This window comes from Podarcis muralis, chromosome 14, assembly GCF_964188315.1.
Source record: "Podarcis muralis chromosome 14, rPodMur119.hap1.1, whole genome shotgun sequence".
NCBI lineage: Eukaryota > Metazoa > Chordata > Lepidosauria > Squamata > Lacertidae > Podarcis > Podarcis muralis.
In genome coordinates, this window is record NC_135668.1 from 38,117,538 (window position 1) to 38,145,279 (window position 27,742).

The window sequence follows — 27,742 nt, forward strand, 5'->3', positions numbered from 1 at the left end:
CTCTGAGGATGTGGACAGGCTGCTTGGACGAGTGAAACCTATCCTTGCCCATCCTGGCTCATAAAAGAGAGCCAGGAATGGCTGGGTGATGGGCTCTGTGGGGTGGTGAATGCTTCCCTCTGTGAGAGCGCCTTCCCAGACCCTCTGAAAGAGGTGGTCATTAAACTGCTTCTTAAAAAAACATATTTGGACCTGGCCAATATGGCCAACTATTGTCCAGTCTCAAATTTTCCATTCTTGGGCAAGGTGATTGAGTGGGTGGTTAATGAACAACTCCAGGCACGCCTGGAAGATGTGGACCATTTGGATCCCTTCCAATCAGGATTCAGGCCTCATCATGGGAATGAAACTGCTTTGGTCGCACTGGTCGATGATCTCCGGCAGGCCAGGGACAAAGGTGAGAGCTGTTTCCTAGTTCTGCTGGATCTCTCAGCGGCCTTTGATATCATCGACCACGACATCCTTCTGGACCGTCTAGAGGAGCTGGGAGCTGGGGGCACTGTCATACAGTGGTTCCGCTCCTTCCTCCTGGGCCGTGTCCAGAAAGTGGTGATGGGGGATGAGTGTTCAGACCCCTGGGCTCTCACTGGGGGGGGTGCCTCAGGGTTCCGTCCTCTCCCCCATGCTTTTTAACATATATATGAAACTGCTGGGAGAGATCATCGGGGGGGGGGGGGGTTGGCTGGGTGTTCATCAGTATGCGAATGATACCCAACTCTACCTTTCTTTTAAATCAGAACCAGTGAAGGAGGTGAAGATCCTGTGTGAGTGTCTGGCTGGAGGATGGATGGCAGCTAACAGACTGAGGCTGAATCCTGACAAGACAAAAGTACTGTTTTGGGGGGACAGGGGGTAGGCTAGTGTGGAGGACTCCTTGGTCCTGAATGGGGTAACTGTGAATGTACAATAAGGAGGACATTTAGGTGGACCTTCAGAAGTGGCCACTGCTCAAGCCCACCTTCAGCCCTTACCTGTGCCCAGCTGAGGTTCTTGTTGGTGAGGTGATAATGGACCATGCTCTGATGTTCATGCTTCAGGATGCTCCCTGGAAGAGGAGAAGCAGAGATATATAGCCAGCATAATAACACCAGAAAATTCCTGCTGGGATCGGGCCAATGGCCCATGCAGTCCCACATCTTGTTTTCACAGTGGCTAAGCTGATGACTCGATGGAAAGCCAGCAGGAAGGACCTGCTCAGAGCAGCACTCTGCCCACCTGTGATTCCCAGCCACAGGCATTCAATTTTTAAATATATATTTAATATAAAGCACATACAAACTGCTTACACACACACACACACACACACACACACACACACACACACACAGTAGCTCCATCTGAAAATGGGCAATTAATCTACGTTCAATCATTTCTTTAATACCATATGCTTAAGCATTCTTTACTGCATTTGCTATTTATATATTGTAAACCTTTATTAAAAATGGATGAAGGCATCTCCCCTTCTCTCACACAAGAGAGAGAATGCCCTCTTCTAAGTCAGTGTTGGTTATGAGACGCATGTGCTTCATCTTGCTTCAGAATCACTTAAGTCACATGCAAATGTATGCAAATACATATGCAAATTCAAACACATTTGTATAGTAAAATTTGTACAAAGTCAACTGATTGTTTGACTAAAACCCATTTGACTACATAAAAAAAAAGGGAATTGCTTAATTTCCCGGCACCCTAATTATTATGATTTAGGTCCCCACGAGCTTGTCTGCACGTACCTGGGAAAGTCTTCTCCACAAATGTTTTGAAGGCCTGAAGGTTGTCCTCATCATCGCTGTTGGTTTTTGCCAGCAGGGTGTACCCACTGCCAAATTTGCTCTTCAGGTGCTGTGGGCTCCCCAGGCATTTGAACTGCCCATTCACCATGATGGCCAGACGGGTGCACAAAGCCTCACATTCTTCCATGCTGTTGAAAGGAGACAAGGATATAATTATTTATAGTCACCAAAAAGTAACTCAAACCAAATTACGTTAAAACCAACATACAAGCCATGGAACATGCAGTGGTCGTGCAAACATGCATACAGATTTGGGGAAGATGTGATAGAGGAGATTTCTGAAATAACAGGTGTACTGGAGCCCAAACTGTCTTTCATTAATTTTCAGTGGGTTGAATAAGCACTGCCCTTTTTCTCCCTCGATACCCCTTCCCACCATGCTAGTGCAGGCTAAGAAAACGGTCCCAACCTGTGTGAAGTGATAATGATGGACTTCCCGCACTCCCGCGTCCTGGCAACTGCATCCCACAGTAGGCGCCTGGCAACAGGGTCCATGCCGGTGGAGGGCTCATCCAGGAAGATGACAGGGGGGCCACCAATCAGGGCTATCCCCGCACTCAGTTTCCGCTTGTTGCCGCCACTGTGGAAGGAGAAGGTATCAATGGACTTTGCCTGTTACAAAGCCATCAAGGGATCGTTCTGCCCCAGCTGCCTTCACCCACGATTTACCCATTAACAATGGACTTGGGGCGAGACACTAAATGAATACACTAAATGAATCTTTGAATCGGCAGCTAGGATTGCCCCTTCTCTCGTTTTTTTTTAAACGAGCAGCTGCATGAGGAGGAACAGGGGGTGGGAGGCAAGCAACTCTTGTCCCGGGGGGGGGCACATTCCCTTGAGAAGTTCTCCTGCACAAGCCTCTCTGAAACGAACAGGAAGTGCACAAGAGCGAGAGGAAAGCTCTCCAGCTCAGGGGTGGGTCAACTGTGTGGTGAGGACTCTCTGGACTGGATCCACAGCAGGGGGCTGAGCTTTGGAGGCCAGCATCTCTCTGCCTCACCTGTACGTCCTGATGAGCTTGTTTGCATGTGGCTCTAAGAGCAGGCCTCGGAGCATGTTCTCCACACAGCTGCCAATGTAGCGCTCGGGGATCCCTCGCAGCCGGGCGTACATGCTCAAGGTCTCCCTCCCGGTCATGTGATCCAAAAGGGCATCAAACTGGGGGCAGTAGCCAATCCGCTGCTGGACCTGAATGTAAACGACAGACCAAAATCAACAGAATTGCCCGGCAACCTCCCTACTGATGGTTTCAGTGCCCCACCAAACCCAAAACAGCCTCTTCTGGGCCTGCCCTTGATGAAGGTCATCCAGGCTGCTCTAGTTTGCTTCTGTTAATCTGAGCTTCTAAGAGAGAAGCCCTGAATGTGAAACAGGGAGGCCACAGAGCCTGGCACCCACCAGCGACTATAGGGTTGGTTCCAGGGTTTGGAGGGGGTGCAGGTCTGGCGACAAATAAAAGTAAGGAATCCAGTTTGTTTGTATAAAGCAGAAGGAGCTGCAGAACAGAAGACAGAAGTGACAACCAACAACTTGGAAAAAACAATTGGACAAATTCATGGAGGATAAAATGTTTTCTAGCCATGGCGGCCTTGTTCTGCTTTCACTGCCGGAGGCAATATGCCTCTAAATACCAGTTTCCAGGGATCACAAGTAGGGAGAGTGCTAATGCACTCATTGTATTTACAGTGGTACCTCGGGTTACATACGCTTCGGGTTACATACAGTTCATGTTACAGACTCCGCTAACCCATACATAGTACCTCAGGTTAAGAACTTTGCTTCACGATGAGAACAGAAATCGTGCTCCGGCTGCACGGTGGCAGCGGGAGGCCCCATTAGCTAAAGTGGTGCTTCAGGTTAAGAACAGTTTCAGGTTAAGAACGGACCTCCGGAACGAATTAAGTACTTAACCCGAGGTACCACTGTATTTATCTATCGCATTTACATACTACCTCCCCCCCCCCCAACTCAAGATGGCATACATGGCCTTGCCCTCCTCATTTGACAACCCTGTGAGGTAGGTTAGTCTGAGAGGCCGTGACTCTCACCCAGTGAGCTTCATGGCAGAGTGGAGATTCTAGCCCATCTCTCTAACCCACACTGGCTCTCTCATGCCAGGCTTGTGGGTTTCCCAGAGGCATCTCAGAGGCCTCTTTGACGACAGGATGCTGAATTGAGACGAGGTCTTTAGCCTGATCCAGCAGGGCTCTTCCTACTGTTTCAACCCTTACCTTTTTGATGTTGGCCAGGATGCTGTGCCCATCCACATAGGCGTCTCCCGATGTGATGCTCTCATCCCCTGTCAGCATCTTGAAGGTGGTGGTCTTCCCTGCCCCGTTGAAGCCAAGAAGACCGAAACACTCGCCTTTGTTGACTGCCAAGGATATTCTGTCCACAGCCAGGCATGAGTCCCTGTTGCTGTACACCTGGAAGAGCAAAACAAACAAACTGCTGGGTTGCAAGATGGCTCCTCCTCATTCCTCCCAAAGAAGTGATGCCATAACTTGTGTGACTGGTGCCCACTGGGACTGGTAGGGTGGAAGACAGGGAGACCAACAGCAGGTGGAGTAACAGGAAAAGCCACCCCTTGATTGGAAGAAGCTGGGTGGGGAAGTGGTGGGAGGTGGCTGAAGGCAAACTGAAGTTGGTGGGGCAGTGCCCCAATTGCCCTAGTGGATCAATCTCCACTGGTATCTCCCCACTTCCTCCAGATGGGACTTCCTCCAGAAGTTGGGAGGACAAGACTCCTTCAATCTAGAAAAGTGAGGGGAGGGTGGAGGGCACACCAGCAAATAATCACCTCACATTGCCTCCAACTGGGAGTATAAATAAATGAGAATAGTGGTCATGTTGTGGTTGTTGGGGCCTGGCTAGTCTTACAGCCTTAAAAATGGTCTGATTTGGTCACATACCAAACCTTTGGTCACACACCATACCTTTAAAGCACATTTAACACACATGGTGTTGGGCTTTTTCACTGACAGGACCAGTGTTGCAGAATGCCCTCCCTGTTCAAGAGGCCCCCATTGGTATTGGGATTCTGCTGGCTCCTGAATACACTCTTTTCAGGAAAGCATTCCTCTGAATTTGAACTTCCTGACTTAATTGTTTTAAGCTATTTTTATTGCTACGCTTTTTAACTGGTTTGTTTTATTGTGTACAGCAGGCTTCTTCAAACTCAGCCCTCCAGATGTTTTTGGCCTACAACTCCCATGATCCCTAGCTAGCAGGACCAGTGGTCAGGGATGATGGGAACTGTAGTCTCAAAACATCTGGAGGGCAGAGTTTGAGGAAGCCTGGTGTATAGCATAGTACAATTGATTTTATACTGGTAAACTGCTTAGAAGCCATTTTGGCATGTAAGAGGTATAAAAATTAAATAATAATAATAATAATAATAATAATAATGTCTTCAAAGAGAGGCTAAGCTTTAGAAACCACATAGGAGGGTCAGAAGTTTACCTTGGTAAGCTCCTTGATGACTAAGGGACTGTTCAATGATGAAAGGGATGCTGTTGGTGACTCTAAAACCTTCTTCCTCTCATCTGCAACATCCCGGTCTTCTGGAAGGACAGGGACTCTGTTCAGCAGCATCACCTGTTGTAGAAAAAGCCAACAGAATGTAGACGATGAGCACACTGCAGTAATGCAAGATTCTGGCACAGCTGAAAAAGTAATTAGCCTGGTTCACACACAATACTAAGCCATGGTTTGTTTACTCAACTACAACTTAACCACCCAAAATTGTTTCTCCGAAGCTTGGTTTGTTTTCCAGCCGGTCCTTCCTTGTGACTTTGTAGCTTGATGAATATCTTACACTGTATACACAGCCCACTGGGAAGCTTGGCTTACAGTTCTGTCAACCCAGGAACGCTTCTTCCTTCCAGGAAATCCTTACCCACTTCCGCCTCCGATGCACGTTGCAGACAAGGTTCTTCAGTCTCCAAAGGATGTTGGTCTCAATGAGAAAGAGGAGGATGAGGAACACAAGTCCCTGTACAGCCATGGAAGTCAAGTATTTGCCAATCCCAGGGCTCTCCCATGCAAAGTAATTGGTTTGGAAAGTAATATCTGGAATGGTAGGAGAGAGGGGAGAGAGAGAGAAAATACTGAAGGGCACTGTCCAATCCCAAACAAATACTTTTAACCCCCCAAATCCCCTCACAGAGCTGCAATTTTCACATGGTCTAGTCCTTCCCCAGCCCACCCCCTAATATTCTTATGAGGGTCTCTTCTTCAGTCTTCAGAGAGTAGCTGGAAGTGGGGAGGCAGAAAAAGGTCCTCCTTTCCTTTACCTTTCTCCCCTTCCACTCTGCAGTTTTAATCTGAAATCTTAAGTGTAGTACTGTGCCCGGAGCTCAGAAACTGCTTGCACTATTGAAATCCCCTGCTGCAAAATGCGCCTAGAACAATGGGAGTTTCAAACACTGGATAAGATGGAGACACTGCTGATAAGAGCAGCCCTGTTTGAGACCTTTCTCTTCTGCAGTGCCTGAACATCAGGACACGGGTAACACTGAATATGCACAAGGGAAGGGAAGCAGTGAGCTTGATGCAAGGCTGTTGTTTTCAGTGGCAGTCCTGGGGTGGGGTGTGTGTGTAATGACTGACATCTAATGCCCTTTTAAATGTGCTGCAGAAGGGGGGATTATTGGGTTATCTTTGTTTTTATTATGTATTTTGAGTTCTTTAATACAGTGGTACCTCGGGTTACATACGCTTCAGGTTACAGACTCTGCTAACCCAGAAATATTACCTCGGGTTAAGAACTTTGCTTTGGGATGAGAACAGAAACAGTGCTCTGGCGGCGCAGCAGCAGCAGGAGGCCCCATTAGCTAAAGTGGTGCTTCAGGTTAAGAACAGTTTCAGGTTAAGTACAGCCCTCCGGAATGAATTAAATACTTAACCTGAGATACCACTGTAATAATAATAATAATATGACGTTTTGACTTGCTGCAGAAGCCAGAGACGAAAAGATGAATTCTGGATACTCACTAAACACTTTGCAGACAAGGAGAGACTCAATTGAGGAGGTGCAGAACTGAATGAACTCATAGTTCTGGTAGAATTTGCTGATGCTTTGTCCCAAGCAGTAATTGGGCAGGATTAAGAAGACTTTATCCAACATCCTTGAGAGATCCACCATTCCAAGTTCTGGAAGAAAAACGTGGGAAGGTCAGGGAAGTGGCCTTTGATAGTCAGGTATATTAATGAGTCTGCCCTGTTCATACATAGAGGATGGCTATGCTTGTGTCTAATAATTCTTTTTCTCCTCCTCCTTTTTACATCAGGCTCTTTTTTCTCCTGCCCAGTTTTGGGAGCTGGGCTGCGTACTAAGAAACAGAGCACAGTGATTCTGAAAACAATGACAATTAAAAACTTTTTAAAAAGTAATTCAGCATTAATACACACATATTACGAATACAAACATACATTTCATACAATCCTTAAAAATGTTCAAACATACCTGAATTATTTTAATAATAAAAACTTTTTTTTAAAAAAAACTTTTTAAAAAGTAGTTAAACACATTCTTCCATCCAATGATCTGAGGGTTACCGGGAGCAGTATTTTGCAGCCACCAAATTGGTGGGTTTGAAAACAAGCAAGGAGTTCAAATTCATCTTGAAAGTTAATGATAGGGACACATCACTAGGGAGGGCATTCCACAACTGCGGAACCACCAGCAAAAAGGCCCTGCCATGGGTCAGTGATAACCAGGCAGCCCCGGTTGTGACATCTCCAATCTTAGTTGTGATAAAACTTTAGTATTTGTAGGTGTTTTGCTTTAATGGGGTTGGCTTATATACTTGCATTAGCCATTAGGAAGGGACATAATTATTAATATTTTAAACAAACAAACAATGAATGTTAAAATGTATTCTGGATGGTGTCAAAGCTGGATATTCGCCAGGGCCCCACAAGATCAGAAGAAGGCCCACCACGCTAACAGCATTGCAAATTTCCACCTTGTAGAGAGTATCAAATATCAGATATAGCCTTCGATATAGCTCCTCTAGACTAGTGTTTATATTGCAAATGTATTCTGCAGCATGGTCCTGACACAATAAAAGTGTCTTAAGGGTGGATTTGTTCTGCTTTTTTAGTTGCGACAAACCTATCTCATTTATTGCCGTCCAGAGGGGCAATAGTGCAATGAAAGTGGGACACACACCCTCACCCTAAACCCCAGATCCTTTGTGGTTTGAAAAGTTACAGGAGTCCAGCAACATATTGAGTAATTTTGCACTGATTGGGAATGAAGCAGTATGACCGCCCCAAAACTTTCTCAGGCACAAACAGCATTGGGGGGAAAGGCTCACATATGACTAGCCCAATAGCATTATTAGCACAAATTGTCATAGAAAGGATGAATGGAGTGTTCCTGCCTCTTCCAGGTTAGAGTGCCATGCCCTGGAAACAGCACTGACTGAAATCACTCTTTGTGTGCACAAGGATATTGTTGAGACTAGGAAATGCGATCAGCAACAGGGATGGGGGTCCCCGATCCCTTACCTTGAATGCTCATGATAGTGACTGCCAGGAAGGTGGCTGTCCCTGAGAAGATGTTGAAGATGGTAAGGCGTGTGTAGGCCGTAGAAGCCACAGAGAAGAAGAAGCTGAGCAGATACATGAGGGGGATAGTGGCCCAGCCGTAAAGGAGGAAGATCTGCATCACATCAACAAGGTGGTTGTCCTGGGTGAAGGCTTTCACGTCGAAGGCTTGGAATATCACCTGGAGGATTAAGTAAGAGAAGAAAGGGAAAAAAGAAAAAAAAGAAAATGAGTAATCAGTTAATTGAAGCGAGGGGTTGCTGAAGAAATTTTGAAATAGGGATGCAGAAGGGGGAGGTATGGGGAAGTCGGGGAAGTAAGATTTATGAAAAAGAGGTTGTGAAATTATACGTGTTTATATGTTTGTGTGTTTATGTATTGTTTACTGTATTGTTTTTTTATTTATGTTGGAAAATTAATAAAAAATTTATAAAAAAAAGGAATATCACCTGGAGGGAGGGATCAAACAATGAAATGGGGGGGGGGAGTATTTCAGCAGAAAATGCACACGAAAATACATATTTTAGGAGGAGAAATTCGTACTATTTAAACATTATTTCAGTTATGTGGCTTTTTGTGGGGGGTTTTAATTGCAGAAGAATGGGCACATACAAGACTGAGATGAACTAGAAAAGAGTTTGATCCATTCATCCCTGTCAGGTATAGGGCTTTCCCATTCCTGATTCTTTTAACTGAAGATCATGCAACCAGACAGTTTGAAGGGATCCTGAAGGTCATCCAGCCCAACCCTGGAACTGCAGATGCCTGAAACTGAGTGTAGGATTTTCTGCATGCAAAATGTCTGTCACTGGCCCGGGCTGGGACTGATATGAGCACCATGGCTATAAGAGCAGGAGGAGGAGGAGATGTATGAACTTACACCTCTTAGAAATAGTCAGCGTTCCTTTGCTTGAATGTTCAGCTTTCATTGTCGGGGGGACATGATCTCTAGGATTCTTTGGGGGAGGGGACACATCCAGGCAGTATTCTATCCAATTGCTAAGTACAGTGGTACCTCTGGATGCGAATGGGATCCGTTCCTGAGCTCCGTTCGCATCCTGAAGCGAACGTAAGACGCGTCTGCGTGTGTCGCGTTTCTCCGCTTCTGTGCATGCATGTGACATCATTTTGAGCGTCTGCACATGTGCGAGTGGCGAAACCCAGAAGTAACATGCTCTGTTACTTCCGGGTCGCCGCAGAGCACAACCCGAAAATATTTAAGCTGAAGCGAATTCATCGCGAGGTATGACTGTAAATGAGTTTTTGATTCAATTTTTAATGATTGGTTCAATCATTGATTTACTTAATCAAATAAACATAAACAAATCAGAGTGTTTGAATTTATGTTTTGCTGGTTTGCACTGATTATAATGCTCTTCCCCACACAAATCTAGAAATTAGGAGCACAGGAACTTACCTTACATTGAGTCAGACCGTTGGGTCCATCAAGTTCAGTATTGCCTACACCAGGGTTTCCCAAACTTGGGTCTCCAGATGTTTTTGGACTACAATCCCTGACCACTGGTCATCCTAGCTAGGGATGATGGGAGTTGTAGTCCAAAAGTAGCTGAAGAACCAAGTTTGGGAAACCCTGGCCTACGCTGAATGCCAGTGGCTGTCCAGAATTCCAGATGAGGAGTCTCCCTCAGCCCTATGTGAAGATTCTGAGGATCAAACATGGGACCTTCTGCATGCAAAGTGGATTTCTACCACTGAGCCAGTTTGCTTATGTGCCTGATTAGCATGTCCTGCCCCCACCCCTCTGTTGAATTCTTTCAGCATACATCTCCTGGTGCATTTTTGCCAAACCACTGGCAAAGAACCTCCTGGGGACTGCAGCTGAGCTGACTTACCAGCATGAGCACACAGGGCGTGAGGTAGTTGATGAGGTCCCACAGGAGGGCCGAGAGCCAGAAATTGACGACATAGACCCCGCTGACAAACTGGACGTGCTTGGCCTTGATGGCCCTCTCGCTGACAAGCAGGAGAGCGAAGGTGCTGGACAACGAGGCCATTCCATAGAGCAAGTTGATTGCAATGGCGAAACCCGTCTGGCCTCTGATGGGACATTAAAGACAGCAAGGTGAGCAGGACCAGGGATGTTTATTTGGAGGAGCAGCCCACCTACCCAAAAGGCTTAAGGCAGGCAAGAGCAAGAGCAAGAAAAGATCCAATCAGGGGTTTTATAATGTAGAACAAGTATATCCTAGGAACTCCAGCAAAACAGGGTGAGCAACTGGCAGGCCCTGGACCAAGTCTAGCTCATGAAGGGGTGACACTTGCACTTTCTCCATGTCTTCCCAAACCAAGGGGAAAAGGCAGGTGTGCAGGGAGCAGCAGGGATGAGAAAGGGATAAAGCCAGATTTCACCAACCAGCTGCCCATTGGACGCCATCAGGACTCCAACTCCAACCAGCAGGGGTGATAGGATTTGGGAGTCATCCAGAGGGCACCAAGCAGGGGAAGACTGGAATAAGCCCTATTGGGGGTGGGGGAAATCTCCCTTCCCATCCTTAAAAGGACCCTCTGGAAGACCATTTCTATGCTGCTATTTCAGCCTAAAGGCACCCAAAGAAATTCGCAAAACAATTTAAAAACAAAACACAATTAATACAGGACATAGTAATATTTTTTTTAAAAAAAACAGCAATCCATCACTGTTTATACAGTGGTACCTCGGGTTAAGTACTTAATTTGTTCCGGAGGTCTGTTCTTAACCTGAAACTGTTCTTAACCTGAAGCACCACTTTAGCTAATGGGGCCTCCTGCTGCCGCTGCGCCACCGCTGCACGATTTCTGTTCTCATCCTGAAGCAAAATTCCTAACCTGAAGCACTATTTCTGGGTTAGCGGAGTCTGTAACCTGAAGCGTATGTAACCCGAGGTACCACTGTACTAATATCAGGAAAGTCAGCTCTTCAGGTGCCAGGCCTTGCAAAGCCAACAGAACTGCAAACGCCATGTGTAAGAGAGAGTGGCAGTGACAGACTCGAGAATCCTGAGGTTTGTACGGGGGAAATTTAAGGAGAAGGGGGAAAGGGAACTCTCCAAAAACACTGAGTATGCTCTGTGGGCCTGGAATGGTGGCTGACTGCTGGGAGGGAAATGGAATAGAGTCGCAGGAGATCTGCTCTCCAAGTGGCAGCCTCAGAGGGTTGTTGTAAGGCTAAAAAGAGAGGCGAGAGGACTATGCACGCCACTTTCAGTTCTTTGGAGGAAAGGCAACACTATATATAAAGGAATTAAATAAAGAGTGAATTTATCATTGTTCAAAAGAGAGGAAGAATCAACTCACTCCATGAGCTGGTCCTTCGCGGTCTCTGTTGTGTTGCGGGGCTGTGGGTAGTTAGCCACAGAGATGGAAGCATTGGGGTCAACCAGCAGCTTCAGCAGGGCATTGTCAACCAGGAGAAGGGCTGCGGCAGACGAGTGGAACGCCTGGTTGTTGAAGAGAGCCGTCACCTTCACAAGATCCCCGATTTCTTCGAAGGACGCTGCCGCAATGTAGCGCTCGTTGAAGGCTCCCCCTTCTTCAGCGGCTCGAGAAATCAGGTATTCCTGCAGATCACCTGCAACAACACTTTTGTCAATGCAGCAGGCCTCCTAAGTGGTCCTTCCGTTGACCAATCAGATGCCATTTGAGATGAGCCATTAGGAGATATTGCTACAGGTGTTTAGCGGAGGAAGGTTTTCTCTGCAACCCTGAGGTCTAGAAACTTGCTGTTTGAACAGAAACGGGGATTTCCAGGAAACCGACAGGTGCCAGAAGCTGGAAACTAGGCCAAATTTTGGCATGATCTGAAGCCTCAATTAAAGCAGAATAATGTACATGAACAGCCTACTGAAGCTTGGTGTTTGCTGACAGCATCTTGTTTTTAAGACTCTAGCAGCCCCAAAGTTGGTTGGGTGTTTAACTTTACATGGAAGTCTATCTTCCTCCTCTTTTTGCTCCCTTACTCCACACTCCATGTGAGACTTCTTCCCCACAACCTTCCACCCTAACCCCTTGCTCCCCAGTCTCCCTATCTGCCAAATGCACCAAGGCAGGCACACACCAGTCACTATCATTCTCTTCCTCCCCTTCCAGCATCTACTTTGATATTGCACATTCTGTGACTGGGCCTTCTCCCTCAGGTGCTTCCAATGCCCATGAACATTTTGCCATATCCCAGCTGCTGAGCCACAGCAAACATTTCAGCAGAAGCTCCTATTTGTTCTCCTGCAAACCCAGAAGATTTGGAGCATCTCTTCTTGCAGAAGGGGCTTAAAAACAGACTAAATATCTGTTCTCTGCCTTGGCTACTCACCCACTACCTCCAGTGGCCCTTGGTGCTGAGAGTCCACGATATCCTTATACTGCTCTCCTAGTCTCTGGGCCAGGGTGGATTCTTGGGAGACAGAAAAGGGCACTGTAGTCTGTCCATACGGATTTAAGGTCATCTTGAGCAAGGAAGAGTCTCGTGGGCCTGGAAAGGTCTTGGCCACAATCAGGGCGAAGGCAGTGAAGATCAGAGGCACCAGGAACTGCGCTGCCACCATCTTCCAGTTGCGCCAACTGTAGACAGCCCTCTTCATAAACATGGCATAGAACTGCTGGCAGCAGAGGTAGAACTATGAAGACAAAGAACAGGCTAAGGATACTGATAAGGTGGATCCCCTTGGAAGATTAGATAAACTCTGATATTAACAGGGCATTGTTGCTGTTATCATTTATATCCAGGCGGTGACCATTCCCTGTGGGGGTTCCATTCCTAGCCCCCGCGTTTGTCGGTGGAGCGTATATAAGCACACCCCGCTCTGTCCTCGTTCTGCCTTCTTCTGGGTCCAAAGGACCTGCATATCAGCAATCACACATCCATTGGACACCACCTGTATTTTCTTTGTATACTGCTTCAACGTAAAAGCCTTTGAGCAGTTTACACAAAATATGCATTAGCGATTATCAATAAAAATTGAAGCATTCCCTCTTTTCATTATTTTTTTTTAATTAGCGATGTGTTTTTAAAACTACAAAGCCATTCTTGGATATGTTTAAGTACACAGCTGCGCCTAATACTTCCAAGAAATTTCACACCAGCCGTCAATAAACAATATTATTATGAGTGCTTGACAAAATCAACCACGCTGAATTTGTCTGGCTTTGTATACGTATGTAGCAATAATGAACATTTATTTAGGTCATATACAGTGGTACCTCCAGTTGCGGATGGGATTCATTCCAGAGGTCCGGTTGGATCCTGAGGTTTCCGCAACCTGAGGACCGCTTCTGCGCATGCGGCGAAACCTGGTCAAATACTTCCGGGTTTGCCGCTTTCTCATCCTGAAGTTTACGTAACCAGAGGGCTACGTAACCGGAGGTACTACTCTATTTGCAAAAGCAGTTTGAGCATGTGAAGAACCATGGGTGCGAATTTTAGTCAAATATAAAACCAGGCAGTTCTCCTAGAAACGATGATCATCTTCCCAGGAGGCTGAAGACTCCAGTGTCCTTGGTGCTCTGGCTAATGGTACAGGCTGGATTCAACTTTAGGAATAATTAGGAAAGGGGCTGGAAATAAAACTCCTCAGAACTAAGGCATGGCCACATTCGGGGTACTACTCATTCAAGCCACACAGTATGGTGAGTTCCATTTTTGTCAACACCCACGATTAATCAATTGCTATGTTCACAAGGGCTGGTGAGTCCCCATGGCACCAGAGGAACCAACCAGAGCTCACCCCCGTGTTCAGCTTGATGCTGGAGCAATCTTCCGTGATCAGAGCCCCGCTGTCATCGGTCATGTCAGTCATCCCACTCAGGCTGCTGGAGTCGTCCATGGCCCAGTCGTTGGATCGCCGTTCATGCTGGTACTGCAAAGCCGGCAGCTGGATGGCTTGGATGTCCATGCTGGAATCAACCAGCTTGCCAACTCTTAAAGGAAGAGAGTGAATCCATGTAAGCGAATGCCACCAGCATTAGGTGGGGTTTGTGGTTTTGTTTTGTTTTTAAAATTAAGTCACCCCAGAGGTTAGCTTCCCAACAACCTCAGCGTCATACCTGTATACAAGTTTTAGAAATGAGCCTCTTCTAGAAGCTCACTTGCCACATTTCTGAGTCATGCACAATGTTCTGGACCCATTTCTGGTTGAAGCAGAAATGGGCTTTCACAGTTTGAGCAGAGTATGCATTGGGGCAGGTCTAATTGGTTGCCCCTTGCTTCAGTCATAAAACAACCCTCCCTCTTTTCAAAGCACGGCTGTGCATGATGCTGATTGATCAGCTGTGATGCCAATCATGAAGCCACTGTCCCTCCTTCTCTGTGCCCCCCCAATTGTATCAAAAGGTGGCAGCGCATGTGGGTTGCTCATCTGATGCAGAGGGAGAAGGGAGGGCAGGTTCCTCAGACTGCAGAGAAACAGGGATTTGACCAGAAGTTCATGGCATTGACCCATAATTTGAGGAGAAATGTTTTTGTGAAATTATTCCCGCCACTGCCAAATTTTGTTTTGCCAAATCATTTCAGCATCTTGTTTACTTGAGTCCCAATGAACTCAATGGGGATTTCTTCCAAACTGCACTGTTAATAGAACTGCACTGTTAATCTCAGATTCCCTCCCCCTCAATATACATCCGAATCGTATTTCAGAAAGAAATTAAATCCAACATGTTTTAACTCACACTTACTCCTGCTGAAAGAGCACGTTTACCTTCCTTGCTAGCTTCCCCAATGCCCTACCTGAGAAAAACTTCCTCCATGGTGGTGACTGAGGCTCCGTAACTGGCAATGCCCAGCTCTTCCCGGCGTAACTCCAGCTCCGTAAACAGAGCCTCAAACCTAGAAAAGCAGCAGGAAACAGGAAAGAACTTCAGCATTCAAAGCGTATCCCTCACATTCCCTATATTACACAGAGGAAGCGCTTCCTACCCCTTTGGACAAAGGCCTGTAACCTGGGGTTCTTGTGGGGGAATGTGCTTTCCATGCACTTTCAATGCACACAAGAGTTTGCCAGCTGCTGGGAAAGCAATCCGCACGGCAGTTCTTGCCAGCCCAATTTCACAGATTGGCCACACCCACTCTTGGCATGTGATCCTTGGAGGGCGAAGTCTTCGCCTAGAGAAGGTGAGCTCTCACTGGCTTAGACACACGCCCCAAATTTGCAAATGCTAGAGAGAGCCCCGGCACTGCAGTTTCACAACAGACAAAGCTCCCACACCGACGACGACCTGGCAAGCCATCTTCAGTTCTTGCAGAGGGTGACACTACCTGTGTGTACTCTCTTTGGGAAGGATGAAGGACAGCTCCGCCCCAGCGTTGCTCTCCAGGGTGGCGTTGGGCACATAGTGATAGATGAGACGGGAGATTTCCCCGAGGTTGCAGCACGGCTCCTTCACCATCACCATGTGGTATCCTGCACCTGAAAGGGAGCAGATGGAGATTTTGGAGGTGGGGGGAAGAAGTGCAGGAGAAGAGAAGAGATTTTTGTGTGCACATAGGAAGCTGCCTCATACTGAGGTTGCATTTATTTTGTTCCACTTCCCTGACATTTTACCTACCGTATTTTTCGCACGATTGGACGCACCGGACCATAGGACGCACCTAGTTTTTTTGGGGGGAAATAAAGGGAAAAAAATTCCCCTTTATTTCCCCCCCAAAAGCAGGTCAGGGAAACCGAACCAGGTCGAGGAACAGCGGGATAGTGGCGCTGCGCCTCCCTGCTGTCCCCCGAGCTTGTGGAGCTGGCTGATGTCTGCCCGGCGCGCGGGGCGCTCTGCTTCAGGGCGCCCCACCCGCCGGGCGGCAGGCTACTATCCGCAGCGTGGGGAGCCCTGCGGGGAACTCCTGCAAGGCTCCCCACTCTGCGGATGTCTGCCTGGCGCGAGGGGCGCTCTGCTTCAGGGCGCCCCACCCGCCAGGCAGCAGGCTGCTATCCACCATGTGGGGAGCCCTGTGGGGAATTCCTGCAAGGCTCCCCACGCTGCGGATGTGTTCCCGAAGCGCCTGGAGCTCTGCTTTCAGGGCGCCCGACGCTCCGGGAAGCAGGCTGCTATCCGCAGCCTAGACACGGCTAGCGGAGCGCTAATCCCGAAGCTTGGGGCGTGCGGAGCTCAGCGCGCCCCAAGCTTCTGGGCGCCGGCAAGGTCTCCGCTAGCCCTTGCTGGCGCCCAGAAGCTTGGGGCGCGCTGAGTTCCGCACGCCCCAAGCTTGGGGATTAGCGCGGCGCTTCGCTAGCCCTGGGAGAGCCCCGCGACGTCGCGGGGCTCTCCCAGGGCTAGCGAGACCTTGCCGGCACCCAGAAGCTTGGGGCGCGCTGAGCTCCGCACGCCCCAAGCTTCGGGATTAGCGCGGCGCTTCGCTAGCCCTGGGAGAGCCCCGCGACGTCGCGGGGCTCTCCCAGGGCTAGCGGAGACCTTTCCGGCACCCAGAAGCTTGGGGCGCGCTGAGCTGCGCACGCCCCAAGCTTCGGGATTAGCGGGCGCTTCGCTAGCCCTGGGAGAGCCCCGCAACGTCGCGGGGCTCTCCCAGGGCTAGCGAGACCTTGCCGGCACCCAGAAGCTTGGGGCGCGCTGTGCTCCGCACGCCCCAAGCTTCTGGATTAGCGCAGCGGTCCGCTAGCTGTGGGAGAGCCGCGCGACGTCGCGGGGCTCTCCCAGGGCTAGCGGAGACCTTTCCGGCACCCAGAAGCTTGGGGCGCGCTGAGCTGCGCACGCCCCAAGCTTCGGGATTAGCGCGGCGCTTCGCTAGCCCTGGGAGAGCCCCGCGACGTCGCGGGGCTCTCCCAGGGCTAGCGAGACCTTGCCGGCACCCAGAAGCTTGGGGCGCGCTGAGCTCCGCACGCCCCAAGCTTCGGGATTAGCGCGGAGCTTCGCTAGCCCTGGGAGAGCCCCGCGACGTCGCGGGGCTCTCCCAGGGCTAGCGAGACCTTGCCGGCACCCAGAAGCTTGGGGCACGCTGTGCTCCGCACGCCCCAAGCTTCTGGATTAGCGCAGCGGTCCGCTAGCCGTGGGAGAGCCGCGCGACGTCGCGGGGCTCTCCCAGGGCTAGCGGAGACCTTTCCGGCACCCAGAAGCTTGGGGCGCGCTGAGCTGCGCACGCCCCAAGCTTCGGGATTAATGCAGCGTTCCGCTAGCCGTGGGAGAGCTGGGTCTCCCACGGCTAGCGGATAGCTTCCTGAAGCCTGGAGAGCGAGAGGGGTCGGTGCGCACCGACCCCTCTCACTCTCCAGGCTTCAGCGAAAGCCTGCATTCACTCCATAGGACGCACACACATTTTCCCTTGCTTTTTAGGAGGGAAAAAGTGCGTCCTATGGTGCGAAAAATACGGTAACTGTTAATTTCTGCATTATGTTTGAGCTTTAATGTGATGTAAAAACCACTTCTGGAAAACTAATGGAATGCAGTGACTTATTTGCTGTTTGATTCCATTAAAAAACTGTCTGTGCCCCTTAACCCATAAAATCACTAAAATGGTGAAATTTGGGGAAGGATATTGGCATACTATTTTTTATTGTCTGTGTTTGTTCATCAAGAAAACTAATAAAAAACTAAAACTAAAAATAAAAAGGGTATTGACATACAATTCTTTCCTGCCCTTTTCATGGGGGGAATTATGGGGAAACAAAAGCAAGTATATGAGGAAAGGGTTGGGGAGGAACACTGTTGTCCAATTATGTTGGTTCCTGTGTCACCGCACATCCACTTGGTGTGAATTTAATTTAGTGTGACATGTCGGTATATCAGTAAAAAAGCCACAGTTCCACAACAGGCACTGCAGTGTGAAAGTGACATTGGAAATAACAACAACAACAACAACAACAACAATAATTTATTACTTATACCCCACCCATCTGGCTGGGTTTTCCCAGTCACTCTGGGCGGCTTCCAACAGGAGATTAAAAATACATTAAAACATCGGTCAATTTTTTTAAAAAAAAAACTTCCCTAAACAAGACAGAAGTGCTAGCGTTATAATCAGGAAAATGGAACGAAATATTTCCCATGTCTGAATCCACCAGACTGTTGGTCCATCTAGCAAAGCATTGTCTAATAGTACTGCCTCACAGCGGCAATCCAATGTCTGAGACCAAGGATCTTTCCCTGCTTGAAGATGCTGGGGATTAGAAATACAAAGCTGGAAGGGACCACAGGGGTCATCTAGTTCAACCCCCTGCAATGCAGGAATCTTTTGCTCAACCTGAGGCTTGAACCCACAACCCTGAGATTAAGAGTCTCATGCTAGAACATGGGACCCTCTGCAAATAAAGCAGATGATCTACCACTGAACTCCATCCAGTCAAGAAGCATTCAGGGGTGTTCAAACTACATACCAACAGGCTGCCCTGCAATAACAATTGCTACGTTGAAATTGCCAGGTGCCTGACAGGTTTTTAATTTTTTTTTAATGCAGAATATATACACACCATTGGTGAGGGCACCCACATTTAAAGCCCCTCTCCCATACAGGTCACTAGGCTCTTCCCCTTCCAAGTCTCATACAGAATGAAATAATTCCGTGAATGCTACCAAAGGGGAATGCCACCCACTGCAAGGTCCTTGTTTCTTTGTGGTCTTCTTCAAGTCAGGTGCTGGCACAAGGGGGATTCTCCTTACCGTATTTATGCTTGAGAAAGAGCGAAGACCCACAGCACTGGAGCTCCCCCTTCGCCATAATCGCAATGCGGTCGCCCAGCAGATCTGCTTCATCCATGAAGTGTGTGGTGAGCAGGATGGTGCGGGTGCTCCGCTGCTGCTGCAAAAGCTCCCAGGTGGCCCGGCGGGAAACCGGATCCATGCCTGAGGTTGGCTCGTCTAGCATCACCACCTAGACAGTGCAGAGAGAAGAGGCCTCAGTGCAAGCTGAAACACAGCTGGCATAAGATATGAAGGGCACATACCGTATTTTTCGCTCTATAAGACACACTTTTTGCCTCCTAAAAAGTAAGGGGAAATGTGTGTGTGTGTTATGGAGCGAATGCAGGCTGCGCAGCTATCGCTGAAGCCAGAACAGAAGAGGGAGAGCTGCGCAGCAATCCCTCTTGCTGTTCTGGCTTCAGGGATAGCCACGCAAAGCCTCTTCAACAACATTTGATTCAGAATATTTTTTTTCTTGTTTTCCTCCTCTAAAAACTAGGTGCGTCTTATGGTCGGGTGCGTCTTATAGAGCGAAAAATACGGTGCCCAGAATACAGAAGAGAGACAGTGTGGCGCAATTGTTAGAGAAGTGGGGGGCAGCCTGAAGCCTAATTTCATGCAGCGGCAGGGGGAAATGGAAGCAAATGGGGTGGCAGAAAGAATAACGAAGAAAGAAAACAGAGGACTCTCAAGACTCACTTTGGAGTCTCCAATGAGTGCGATGCCAATGGAGAGCTTCCGTTTCATCCCCCCAGACAATGCTTTAGACAGAGAGAAGCGTTTCTCCTGTAGGCTCAGGATGTGCAGGATGCGGGTTATCTCCTCTAGACATTTCTCTGCAGGAAAACCTTTCAACTGAGAGGAAATAAAATGGAAAAAGAGTTAGCACACAGGTTGACAAAAAAAATTTTTTTGATGCTGCTGCTGCTGCTTTCATTTAAATCAGGGTTGGGGAATGTGTGACCCATCCCTAGCTATTGGTCATGCTGGCTGGGGCTGATGGGAATTGGAGTCAAACAGCATCTGGAGGACCAGAGATTCCTAATCCCCAGTCAGACAAAAAGGATAAAAAACCCGAACAGGTTTCTAGTCGCTGTAGTTGACAACTGCTGACCCCAGAACCCTATTGCACATTGTGGCATCAGCCTGAAGGTGCATCAACGCTGCACATAGGAAAAGCTCATGTGTGCATTCACAAGCCCAAGAAATGTGCACCCATCATCTGCATCTCCCTCCAGCCTGAGAGATAAGCTTGGTGTTTGTACGGCCTTTGCTTTTACAGAAGATTGTGATTGCCGATGTTCTAAGTGAGAATATACACCATTCATTTAATGTAGGGTATCTTCTGAAGAGTTACACCATGCTATGTAACAAAGGGTTAAAAGAAGCCTCACAATATTTATCCGAGATTACCCCAGAGTAGAAGTACAGGTGCTCTTCCACTGTCATTTGGTCAAAGAGGACATCATGCTGAGGGCAGAGGCCAAGACTTTTCCGGATCAGATTCATGTCCTGGGAGATCTCATAGCCATTGATGTATGCTTGGCCACTTGTTGGAGGATACAGTCCTGGGGAAAAGGAACAGCCTTCAGATTAGCGGTCATTAGATTAGATGGATCCCCTAAAGTCCAAGAAGGTTTAAAAGGCATTTTATAGTATCCCTGCCAAGACTGTCCACAACTCTCTCTTGGGTGTATCCAATCCCAGTTTGCTGCCTGTGTGGTACGTAAACTGAATCTCAACCATTTCAAACCCTGTTAATTGCTGTAACCTATTATCAGGTGGGGGTTGTGAATTCCCACATTTTGTAAGCAAATATAGCACATTTCTGTATCTTCATTAATATGTTCCTTTTTATGTACACTTGCTCCTAATAGATGTGTTTTTGTAAATATAGCCTTGACTCATTATTCAGGCTCAGCATGGTGATGATGATGATCATAGGAGCCTAGGAAGCTGTCTTATGCTGAGTCAGACCTTTTGGTCTCTCTAGTTCAGTATTATATACACTGACTGGCAGCTGCTTTCTAGGGTTTCAGGCAGGTAATCTATCCCAGTCCTACCTGGAGATGCAAGGGATTGAACCTGGGACCTTCCACATGCAAAGCAGATAATCTACCACTGTGCTACAGCCCTTCCAGCCTAGTCCCAACCGCCCAACCTCACCTGTGAGCATGGACAAAGTCGTCGTCTTCCCAGCACCATTGTGCCCCAGAAGCACTGTGATTTGCCCCTCATACATGTTCAGGGTCAGGTCCCTTACAGCATCCTTGGTTTTGTTCCCCACCTTGAACACCTGAGGACAGACAAGTGAGAAGTATACATAAACAGGCATTCAGATGCTCTTTCCATAAGCTGCTGTTGCACAACTCAGCTTTCAGAATGTGGCATCCCAGAAGAACCCACCTTGGACAGGTGCTTAATTTTGATCCCTGAAACAAGATCCGATGGCTCCTCTTCTATGTACTGGCTTTTCAGGGCCTTCTCTGGGTCCTCCTCCTCTTCTTTCTCCTTTCCCAGCACTGTCTGAGGACTCCCACACCAATACGAAGGCTAAGGAGAGACAAACAGGGAGGCTCTTATTGTTGCAAACAATTGGAGTTTGCCAATTATTTCATTGATGGGATGAGGCAGCTTTTTCAGCCTGAGGGCCACATTCACCCAGGGGCCACATACCATGCTCAAAAGAATAAATTGCAATAAACTATTTACTTGCTTTTGTTTTAGTATGTATTTTGTGTTCTCATTTTGTATTTTTATGTTGTAGACCACCCTATGATCTTCGGATGAAGGGTGGTATACAAATCTCTCATACTCTACTACTTATTTATGCCAGCTGAGGTCCTCTGTCTATTTTGTTTGGTTCCAATGAAACATGATGAACTTCTACCCCCAGCACCAGCCATTCCCAACCTGGTGTCCTCCAGATGCTTTGGACTACAGCTCCCATCAGCCCCAGCCTGCATGATGCAAGAGTAAGAATGAGCATCAGGGATTCATGAAGAGTCAATATTCATTTTAGCTATTCATAGATACCAAATGGAGCTCACATATGTCCACTTGGTCAGATCAGGAAGCCTGGTAGCAGAACAAGTTGTTGCCACTAATTGCTATTATGATGTCTTCTAATGAAGACAGAAATAGATCAGCTACTATGCCTTGTTTGTTTGCCTAAAACAGAGGTTTTAAACCTATTTGAGTCCATGGCTCCCTTGACCAACTACATTCTTTCTGCGGCACCCCTGTGGGGCTCAGGAGCCCAGTTAAATCACCCCTTGCCTGCAGAGCTGGCAGCCTCTCACTCTTTTTCGAACAACCTCCCTTGTGGAGTGTTCCCTCAGCCTCCTCCCCTCTCCCCTCTCCTTGGGAGTTGTCTGGGCAGCCGCTGCTGCCACCCCTGATCACTGAGCTACCCACCCACCCCAAAGAAAGGTGCTTCCTCACACTGCTCCACAGAGGCCTGGGAAGCATCCCCTAGCCAGCTCCAGAGGCACCATTTGCCTGGGGAGCTTATAACCAGGGTTGCTGCAACAAACAGCTGTGCAAGTCTCTAGGAGGCAGAGACACAAGAGGGCATCAGAGGAGGGAGGGAAGGAAAGAGGGACAGAGGCCAGTGTTGCCCACAGCACACTGGTTGAAAGCCACTGGCCTAAAACAATGGCCTGGCTCACAAGCCACGCTGGGTCAAACCAAGTCCCGGCATAAACATGGCCATGTACCATGTACAAGAGGAGATCACAGTTGCTTTGCTCCTCTTCCAGTCACTCCTCTGCTGGTTTGGTTTAGCCTGCCATTTAATCCCAGAATCATGGTTTGGCTCTCTGGACAGATCATGAGCTATAAACCATAAAAGAGACCTTGGTGGCAGCTTATGGCTAGTCCAGAGATAGTAAAACCAGGTGTCCAGGTTTGGGTGACAAACCAAGTTTCTCTGCATGTGTCTTCACAGCGTCAAACCCCACCACAAACGTTCCATTTCTCAGTTCCACAACTTGCTCTTTTTCTGTGCTCCTGAGAATCATCACAGCATACCCTCAGCACTGGACTCTTCCCCATTACTAAGCTCCAGATGTTTTCAATTACCACTTGCGAGTTGTCATCCAAAGCAACTGGAGGGAGCAGGATGGCACAGGCTAGGCTACACACAGCTGGTCATTGGGAGAGAGAGCAGCACAGGACTCACCATCAAGAAGAAGTACCAGGGCTGTGGGATGCCATACTCTCCTGGGAAGACGGCCTCCACATACCAGGCCACCAAGCCATACAGCACCGAGTCCAGGAGTAGCATCCCTAGGACGTGAGCCACAGTGAAGTTATCGTCCACGCTGACTGGTTTCAGAAGGTCCCTCCACTGCACCCCAGTGCCTGGAAAACAGAATAATAATAATAATTTATTATTTCTACCCCACCCATCTGGTTGGGCTTCCCCAGCCACTCTGGGCAGCTTCCAACAAAATATTAAAATACAGTAATGCATCAAACATTAAAAGCTTCCCTAAACAGGGCTGCCTTCAGATGTCTTCTAAAAGTCTGGTAGTTGTTCACTTTGACATCTGGTGGGAGGGCGTTCCACAGGGCGGGTGCCACTACCGAGAAGGCCCTCTACCTGGTTCCCTGTAACTTGGCTTCTCGCAGTGAGGGAACCGCCAGAAGGCCCTCGGCGCTGGACCTCAGTGTCCGGGCAGAACAATGGGGGTGGAGACGCTCCTTCAGATATACTGGACCGAGGCCGTTTAGGGCTTTAAAGGTCAGGACAATTTTGAATTGTGCTCGGAAACGTTCTGGGAGCTAATGTAGGTCTTTCAAGACTGGTGTTATGTGGTCTCAGCATCCAAGTTCTGTTTTGCATCCAACAGCGCAAAGTGAAAGCAGGCTGCTAATACATTACTGAGACCTGAAAGGTGAGGGGCCAGGGTGGGGAACAAGATATCCCTTTCTTCTGACCCTCTCCTCCCGAATTAGGGATCCCAAAGTTGTTTTTGTTTTAAATACTTAATGCTACATCATTGTGGAGGATATTTACTAGCCGGTTTGGAGTATACAAGAAATATTTCAACACAACAAAAGATTCTGAGAGTCCTAACCACATTGCATGCACTATCTTGGGTAGCTTTACAACAATCTTACAAGGTAGTCCAGTATGATGGTGGATTAAGAACCTAAGAATGTGAAAAGAGCCTGCTGGATCAGGCCAATTACCCATCTAGTCCAGCACCCTGTTCTCACAGTGGCCAAACAGAAGCTTGTGGGAAACCAGCAGGCAGGATTCAAGCACAGGAGACCTCTCCCCTCCTGCAGTTTCCAGCAAATGGTATTCCGCAGCATTTCTGCCTCCAACCGTGGAAACAGAGCGCACAGACTTCATGGTTATTGCAGATAAGGACCTGAGACAGGGTGGGTGGCGAAGAAGATGGGGACAAAGCTAGGATTAGTTGCCATGGGCTCTGGCTCCACCTGCTGTTGAGCTCCTTGCCTTCTGTCCTGCCAGTCCCAATGGGCACCAGCCGCCACTGATTGTGGTGGATACTTGCAGACCTGATTGACTCTCCCTTGATCCTTCACACTCCAACATCTGCCTACGAGAGAGCCTCCAGGCCATTGCCATACTTACTTCAAGTCCCTTCTCAAAAACAGTTCTTCCAGGAATCGTTCAGACAAGGGGCAGTCAACATGGTGACCTCTCATCAGCCCTGACCATCAACCATGCTGGCGGGAGTGGGTGGGGATTTGAACCCTGGTCTCGCAGGCCCTAGCCTGACACTTTAACCACCACAATGGCACAGGCGATTCCAAAAGGCACCAGCTGACAGGCTCCTGACTGTGTGCTGGAAGCCACATTCCTCTCTGCCCCCACACCTGACATCACTTGCGACATCAGGTGATGAGGAGGTGGCCATGGCTTTGAGGAAACGGCTGCACCAGCTAAACTTCTTTCCCTGTTTATCCCTGCCTCCATTATTCCTCCTTGTTCTTTCCTTGTATGTGTTTTAGACTGGAAACCTCTTGGAGTAGATACCTATCAAACCTGTTCTTTGCAGAGCACCATGTACACCGAAGACGCTTATAAATAAAAAATATTTTAGCCCACTCTAGCCCAATGGGACGCGGGTGGCGCTGTGGGTTAAACCACAGAGCCTAGGGCTTGCCGATCAGAAGGTTGGTGGTTCGAATCCCTGTGATGGGGTGAGCTCCCGTTGCTCGGTCCCTGCTCCTGCCAAACTAGCAGTTCAAAAGCACGTCAAAGTGCAAGTAGATAAATAGGTACCGCTCTGGCGGGAAGGTAAACGGCGTTTCCGTGCGCTGCTCTGGTTCACCAGAAGCGGCTTAGTCATGCTGGCCACATGACCCGGAAGCTGTCTGCTGACAAACGCCGGCTCCCTCGGCCATAGAGCGAGATGAGCGCCGCAACCCCAGAGTCGGTCACGACTGGACCTAATGGTCAGGGGTACCTTTACCTTTAGCCCAATGGTTGCCATTAATTTGATTTTGAATTGATTTTAGAACAAATTGATTTTAGAATGTATTTCAATTAACTGATTGTGATTTTATGTAATCTGTGTTATTTTTACTGTTGTTAGCCTCTCTGAGCCAGATTTCAGCTGGGGAGGGTGGGATATAAATAAATTTTTACTATTATTAATTATTAGTATTATTATATGCTGCACTTTTGTTTGTTTGTGGGTTTTTTCCAGGAGAAAGAAAGAAAAATTGAAGAAATATTCAGCCCGCTTTTAATTCCAGCCAGAGCTGGAACAACAAGAGTATTGCAGCTGAACAAACATTTACCAGTTGCTCAATAACCAGCTGGTAAGTCATGTGAGTTGGTCTCACACTGACTCCTGCTTACAAGAGATGCAGCAACAGATACAGAACCCAGCCCAGGACAAACCTATGGCTGCCTGTCTCCTGATGATAGTTAGGCAATTCACACCGTGGGTGAAAACATTCTTTCACAGAGTACTAATCTCACCACCCCCTTTTTGGAGCTAATCACGGCCAACGCAGCAAACAATCAACATTTCCTGCCATTCTCTTATGGTACAATCTGCATTAATACAATTAAATTCCAACTTTCCTCCAAGGATATCAAGGTAACTGCTCCAAGGGGACACCCAGTGAGCTACATAGCTTAGTGGGGATTCGAACCCCGGTTTCCCAGGGTCCTGGTCCAGCGTTCTAACCACTACACCACACTGGTTGCTGCAACCCATGCCATGCCATAAAGACATAAGAAGAGCCTGCTGGATCAGCCCAATGGCCCATCTAGTCCAGCATTCTGTTCTTGCAGCGGCCAACCAGATGTCTGTGGGAACCTGAGCACAAGAGCACTTTCCTTTCCTGTGGTTTCCAGCAACTGCCATTCAGAAGCATTGCTGCCTCCAGCTGTGGAGTAGGGCTGGCCGATATCAGCCTTTCAGCATCACGGTATATCACCAGCCAAACATCGCAGTCTGGCAATGTCGAAAAACAAGCTGCATTGGCCTCAGCAACTAGCAAAATTGACTGGGAAACTCAGAGGAATGTCAAACCAAAAGGTATTTAGGGAATGGAAAATATATGAAGAATACTTGAAAATGTACTGTAAGAACAGTAAAATACTTGAAGAAATAGAGTGATACTGATAACCAAGAATTATTCAAAATGTAATGGTGGATTATATATCTATATACAAAATAAAATAATATGAATCTGTGCAAGGAATACAGATAACATAAGTAGTAGGAGAATTATTGGAAGTTACATATTTTAATTTGTTATGTAAGTGTAATATATTGTATTTGTTTATGTTTGCTTTTCTAACTTTCCTTACTCTGTTTTTATTCATTTGTATCGTCTTTTGTACTATATGTTATGTATATTTGTCTATGTGAAAATTATTAAAGATTTTCTAAAGAAAAAAGAAAAAAGGAAAGGAAATTGCCGCAGCTCTCACCGCGGGAGCTGAGGAGGGTTCATCCCAGAGCCTAGAGGGTGGGACAAGGCAGCTTCTTTGTACAGCTCACCTGGGGCACGGGAGGGCTCCCCATCCCCAGCTCAGTCATCCCCGGTGCTCTCCCCGCTCACGGATGAGTAGGGAGAGCATCGGGGCTCCTTTGGGCAGCACTGCCAGCAATGGGGAGGGCTCCCCATCCCCAGCAGAGCCATCCCTGGTGCTTCCCCCACACCCGCTTGCGCAGGAGCCAGCGCTGGACTGGGGGATCCTTTAACTATTCAGCTGAGGGGAGCGGCAACCACACACTCCTCAGCCAAGCAGTTAAAAGATGCAGAGGAACAAGCTGTTATTGGTGCCTCGCCGATGAAGCTTTTTTCTCCCTCTGCACAGTATGAGGGCAGAGTGGAATGGCAACGATCGCTGGAGGAAGCACAGTGGTACCTCAGGTTACAGACGCTTCACGTTACAGACGGTTCAGGTTACAGACTCTGCTAACCCAGAAATAGTACCTTGGGTTAAGAACTTTGCTTCAGGATGAGAACAGAAATCGCGCAGCAGCGGCAGCAGCAGGAGGCCCCATTAGCTAAAGTGGTGCTTCAGGTTAAGAACAGTTTCAGGTTAAGAACGAACCTCCAGAATGAATTAAGTTCTTAACCCGAGGTACCACTGTAGCTAGCGGAGGGACTCGGAAGTGATGGCGGTTTCACCAGCAATGTACCACTGAGTGAAGCTGACATCATGGTCTACTCCTTGTACCAATCCTGGGTGATATATTGATATATTGCCCAGGCCTACTGTCAGAGCACTGCCACCACGGCTAGTAGCCTTCAATAGTCTTATCCTCCATGAG

At 48.1% G+C, this 27,742-nt stretch overlaps 1 protein-coding gene across 1 annotated transcript in view; it reads right to left on the reverse strand.

Moving 5' to 3' along the window:
• The window catches only part of ABCA3 (ATP binding cassette subfamily A member 3), an 82,874-nt gene that overhangs the window by 7,377 nt on the left and 47,755 nt on the right, over positions 1–27,742 (reverse strand). Inside the window, exons 10-30 of the mRNA XM_028705448.2 lie at positions 23,143–23,324; positions 21,366–21,512; positions 21,126–21,255; positions 20,373–20,527; positions 19,659–19,814; positions 18,939–19,149; positions 15,595–15,745; positions 15,067–15,165; positions 14,069–14,261; positions 12,658–12,961; positions 11,646–11,919; positions 10,205–10,409; positions 8,313–8,532; positions 6,792–6,950; positions 5,695–5,867; positions 5,259–5,393; positions 4,028–4,222; positions 2,797–2,984; positions 2,203–2,373; positions 1,734–1,921; positions 972–1,045 (exon numbers count right to left, since the gene is read on the reverse strand). Coding sequence (XP_028561281.2) covers positions 972–1,045; positions 1,734–1,921; positions 2,203–2,373; positions 2,797–2,984; positions 4,028–4,222; positions 5,259–5,393; positions 5,695–5,867; positions 6,792–6,950; positions 8,313–8,532; positions 10,205–10,409; positions 11,646–11,919; positions 12,658–12,961; positions 14,069–14,261; positions 15,067–15,165; positions 15,595–15,745; positions 18,939–19,149; positions 19,659–19,814; positions 20,373–20,527; positions 21,126–21,255; positions 21,366–21,512; positions 23,143–23,324 — 3,710 coding nt within the window. The remainder of the gene's footprint in view (positions 1–971; positions 1,046–1,733; positions 1,922–2,202; positions 2,374–2,796; positions 2,985–4,027; positions 4,223–5,258; positions 5,394–5,694; positions 5,868–6,791; positions 6,951–8,312; positions 8,533–10,204; positions 10,410–11,645; positions 11,920–12,657; positions 12,962–14,068; positions 14,262–15,066; positions 15,166–15,594; positions 15,746–18,938; positions 19,150–19,658; positions 19,815–20,372; positions 20,528–21,125; positions 21,256–21,365; positions 21,513–23,142; positions 23,325–27,742) is intronic.